This window comes from Coturnix japonica, chromosome 1, assembly GCF_001577835.2.
Source record: "Coturnix japonica isolate 7356 chromosome 1, Coturnix japonica 2.1, whole genome shotgun sequence".
NCBI classification, from domain to species: domain Eukaryota; kingdom Metazoa; phylum Chordata; class Aves; order Galliformes; family Phasianidae; genus Coturnix; species Coturnix japonica.
In genome coordinates, this window is record NC_029516.1 from 166,306,684 (window position 1) to 166,311,831 (window position 5,148).

The 5,148-nt window shown below is 41.1% G+C and overlaps 1 protein-coding gene across 12 annotated transcripts in view; it reads right to left on the reverse strand.

The window, feature by feature from the left end:
- The window catches only part of DEUP1 (deuterosome assembly protein 1), a 64,813-nt gene extending 60,865 nt beyond the window's left edge, over window positions 1–3,948 (reverse strand). For 11 of the 12 annotated variants that reach the window (XR_001552801.2, XM_015852333.2, XM_015852325.2 and 8 more), the window contains exons 1-2: window positions 3,847–3,948; window positions 2,962–3,026 (exon numbers count right to left, since the gene is read on the reverse strand). Coding sequence is in view for 10 of the 12 variants with exons in the window: in XM_015852333.2 (XP_015707819.1) it covers window positions 2,962–3,005 (44 nt within the window). In the remaining 2 variants the exon portion in view is untranslated. Of the gene's footprint in view, window positions 1–1,313; window positions 1,390–2,961; window positions 3,027–3,846 lie in introns of those variants that run through there. The other variant, XM_015852327.1, reaches the window with a different exon arrangement.
- Between the last annotated feature and the right edge of the window lie 1,200 nt (window positions 3,949–5,148).

Here is a 5,148-nt window from a genome sequence, read left to right on the forward strand (position 1 = left end):
CCTTCCCTTCCCTTCCCTTCCCTTCCTTTCTCTTCCCTTCCTTTCCCTTCCTTTCCCTTCCTTTGTTCCCATCAGTCAGTAATTTCTTAAATAATTGCCATAGACATAGCTACATGGAGACTAAAAACTGGTGCAGCATCTGCATAATGTAGCAGCAAAATGCAGAAGGGTTAATGACAAAGCACACAGCAGCAGACATGTAAATGTCCTAAGGGGTGTTGGTGAGGATTTCAGTATCCAAATTAGCACAGGATACCATTTTGTGTCATGTACTTTGCAATCTGGCAGATTTTATTGAGTGGACCAACTAAGTGCCAAGTAATTAGGAACTCTATTTTAGCAGAACCCGACTAATCAAACACAAACTGAACCACATACTCAGAGGTAATATTGTCTTAGTTTCAGCTGGGACAGAGTTAGTTGGTTTCACAGTGTCTGCTATGCTGCTATGTTTTGGTTGTAGAAGAAAAATAATGTTGATAACATAACATTTCTCGTTGTTGCTAAGCAGTGTTGTAAAGAGCCAAGACCATTCCATTTCCAGTTTCTCCTCTCCTGTGAATGGCTGGGGGTAGGTACAAGAAGCTGGGAGGGGACAGAACCATGATAGCTGACTTAAACTGGCCAAAGGGACATTCCGTACCATATGACATCATGAGGAAGGAGTTTTGAAAGGAGCGGGAGTTCTGTTCTACTCCCAGAACTGCTCCCTAACATTGCTGTAGCATTATGCACATCACTACATAAAGATGCACTTGGCAACTACCCCCACCTACTAGCACAGGAGGACTAAGAGCTGCTGTGCCTGTTATTTTAATCCCTTTGGTGTTTTGCAAACAATGGTTACTATACTCCCTCAAAATATGACCAATGATATGGTATGAGAATGATGCAAATTTCATTCCATCGCTGGAGGTGGAATGTGGAAAACTCTGGCATATTTTGTTTAATATAATATCAGCTAAAAAAACAGGGAAAAGCTTACCTATAAAGGGAAGAAGAATGGGAATTTTACTCATAAGTATTCAGCACTCCTACACTGCTGACTGCATTCACCAAATGCATTCCTCCCACATGGAACCAATGACTTGGATTTAAGCAAGTGGGAGCTACTCTGTTGCATTTACTATGAAATGTCTGAAAACACTGTAAAGTAATTCATTTTTAAAGAGGTGTAGGCAAGCTACTCTATTTCCTTAATAGTGAAAATAGAGGTGATTCATATTCTGCTGTCATTAATGATTATTTATTTGCATGTCAAACGTGTATATTTCCAAATTTAGAGAAAATAAATCCTGTATAGTAAATTTTACCAACTTCAGGCCTTCATGATCCTTAACCCAGCTTCTAGAGCCAGCATTAACTCCTTTCCTCTTCTAAAGAGCTGCTCTAGAAATACAAAAGATATAAGCTGTCTGTGACATCTCTCCATCAGTACTTTTACCGTGTGCATGAGATACAACTGATATATCTAACAATTTTTAGCCATGTATTGTCATATATGTGTGGATGGATAACTTGTGACTTACGAGCTTTTGCAGATGTGATATAATTGTCATGATTTCTATCCCATAATTTCATCCCTTTTCCAAATTTCAAAGCTACCTGCATTATTTCTGCAGTGCCATCAGCACAGAAAGGGAGGACGGTTGGACTAGATGATCTTGTACGTCCTTTCCAACCTTGCGATTCTATGATTCTATGACTGAAATGTCGGTCTCTCGCTGGATGTGTACCCTAGACTAAACTTCAAGATTCTTGGTACTATTAATGGAAATAAATAGCTATCTAGAACATCTATTGTACGGTGGGATAAATCACTTTCTAGATCCATCTACAGCAGCTTGAAATTTCATATATGCCAATTACAACTATGGATCTGCACATAGCAGGGGGGTTGAAACCAGATGATCATTATGTTCCTTTTCAACCCAGGCTGTTCTATGATTCCATGATTCCATTCTATGGTCTGAACTCAGAAAATGGGCTTTTGACTTATTAAAGAAGTAGCCAAAGAATATCAATATATATTTTTAAAATTCAAGTTTTTATGAGACCATATTTACCAATCAGCAACTATCAAAAAGAATGGCCCTCAAAGCCAAAGAGGAGCTATGTTGTTCAGAATGCATTTGGAATGCAGCATGCTATTTTGTTCCATTATAAGAACTGCATGAATCATTCTTCAGTACAACCGAGCATGCTTTCACATCATATTAAAGCTTTCTTCATCCAGAATAAGGTGTGGGTGAATATTTGTGTTTCTGTTACTTTAAGAAGTACTTTTACACTTAGTTTGTGCCATATTAGCTAGATTGCTTCTCGATAATAGCGATATGAGGAACTATTTGATACGACATATGGAGAGGTGCTCTATCTTGCTCTGTTCCTTGAACAGGCTGGATGACGTGAGATCCTACATCAAATCTCACCCATGGTTTGAGCTGCACTGCATTTCTTCAGCTCCATTTGGATGATGTGGAGAAAAGATGAGTGTGTTGGGAAGAGAAGTGCACATAATACCTGGCTGAACAATTCTGGTTATTGTATGTGAAAAATAAAACTACAGCTTGAACAATAACCTTGTTTCTAATACTTTTGCATGTTTTAAGTGCTGTGATATGTAAGTTTATATAGCTGTAGCCTAGCAACTTCAATAATTTTTGAAGACCACTCAAAATGAAAATTCTTAGTATTTTAATAAAACCCAGTTTACATTGTTTTCTTTTTGTTTAGGTATGCAGATTTTAAGGACTTAAATACATAAAAGTAGAAAATCAAAGCTCTAAACTGTGCTATCTTAGTTGTCAGTAACCTCTTCACACCTTTCACAAAAGAATTCCAATATATTGTAGAAGAATATTTGCTTCTAAAATTGTTAATATTTTGTTTTATATCCTTAATAAACTGATATAATTCAACTCCGTTACGCATTCAAACCCCCAGATAGTCTGTACTTACTTAGAGTGAGTCTGTTCCTGAAACATTTCTAAGCCCTGCTCCATACTGCCCAAAGTCTTGTTAACCTGTTGGAAAAGCAGAAATCATATAATTCAGGTTATGCCAAGCACACCCGTACTTAGCAAAGCAGTGCATGGTGGACAGTTCAGTGCTTTCCTTTCAATTTCTGTGATTCTTCCGCCTCAAACAACAGGGGAAGGGAAACAGAATCACAGAATCACAGAATGACCCGGGTTGGAAGGGACCTCAAGGATCATGTAGTTCCAACCCCCCTGCCTGGCAGGGCCACCAAACATACACATTTACTAGATCAGGTTGCCCAGGGCCCCGTCCAACCTGGCCTTGAACACCTCCAAGGATGGGGCATCCACAACCTCCCTGGGCAGCCTGTTCCAGGGCCTAACCACTCTCCTAGTGAAGAACTTCCCCCTAACATCCAACCTAAATCTTCCCTCTTTTAACTTAAAACCATTTCCCTGTGTCCTGCTACTGTCAGCCCTTTCAAAGACTTTACTCCCCTCCTGGGAGTAAGTTCCCTTCAGGTATTGAAAAGCTGCAATGAGGTCGCCCCGCAACCTTCTCTTCTCCAGGCTGAACAAACCCAACTCCCTCAGCCTGTCCTCATAGGGGAGGTGCTCCAGCCCCCTGATCATCTTCGTGGCCCTCCTCTGGACCCTTTCCAAAATCTCCATGTCTTTTTTGTACTGAGGGCTCCACACCTGGACACAGTATGAAAGATGGGGCCTCACAAGAGCAGAGTAGAGAGGGACAATCACCTCCCTATCCCTGCTGACCACCCCTCTCCTGATGAGAGCTATCACTGCCGGCTATCACCGGCGTTGCTCGCCGTACCCTCAGCGGACCCCTCCCCTCCCTTCCCGTTACCTGCAGCTCTCCTCCTGCCGCTCCCTCGGCTCCCTCCGGCTCCGTGGCCCCTCGGCCCGCTCACTCCCGTGCCCCCATCCCGCCCCGGCTCCCGCCCGCCGCCCTCCCCGCCCGCTTTGCCCCGCGGCCGTTGATGGCCGCGCCGGGCCGTCACCGCGGCAACGAGGGGTGAGGCGGGAAGAGGGAGCGGTACCTGTGAGGGGAGAGGCGGGAGGACTGAGCAAACTATGGATTATGAACAACGCTTTTAAAATGAAAGATTAAAAGTATACGTAGAATTTCAGGAAAATTCGTGATGAAGTTTGCTTACTCAGACTTCAGCACAGCCTTTGTGTTCCACAGAACTCTCACAGAGAAGCTGCAGCTCATGGCTGGGATGGGTGTTGGTTATTGAAACATTTCATAAACTTAGGATTTAAAATACGTTGTGGAAATAATTTGCAGTGTAACTGCCAGCAAATTCCCTGTTGTTCATTTGAAGTTTAACTTTTCAACCCCTATTCCCACTGGGCTCATTTTAATTTCCTACCTGTCTCATACCTTCTCAGTGCTAATCAGTTATTCAGAAATTGAACTATCATGCCCAAATAAAATGTGAAGAAAAAATATCAACATTCACACGGAAAAATAATTTCAAAATGACATATCAATGCCTTAAAAGCTTTTCTGAAGGACAGGTTCCCACTGCATTTAATCAAAGTTGTGTTTCTAACTCCTGGATGCTCCTCTGAGTATCTCATTTGCTATATTAAAATAAAATCTCCTACAAAATTCATGACATTTTCAATTTGCTTTTGCTCACCGACGTTATCTTTTGACTAGAGCTTGTTAATGAGAAGGAAAATTTTCACTTGTTGACTTTGTAAAGGTAATTAGTAGTATTCAAAGCAGATGGAGAGGAAGCATAATAAATGCAAATAATTAAAGATTTTGTAAAGGATATTTATACATACATTAAATTATGGTAGCCAGTAAAGTAATAAAGAAAAAGAAACTACTTTAAAACCTGCAAATTAATGGAAAGATATAAGCACAATTCTGCAGGAAAATAAAGAGGAGTTATTTCAGGTCACGGACCAAACAGTATATGACCAAATGTCAAACAAGACGAGGCACAGCATTGATATTAAAACAAACAAACATGGAAAATTATCAAGGCAGACACTCAGAATTACCTGGCAACAACAGAATACAGGAAAATCCAAACAGTGATCCAGGGGGCACAAAGATGTATAGCTTCAATAGGATGCCCCTTGCTCAGCCTGGTCCTGGGATTCATGAAGCAAAATGAGATTAACAGCT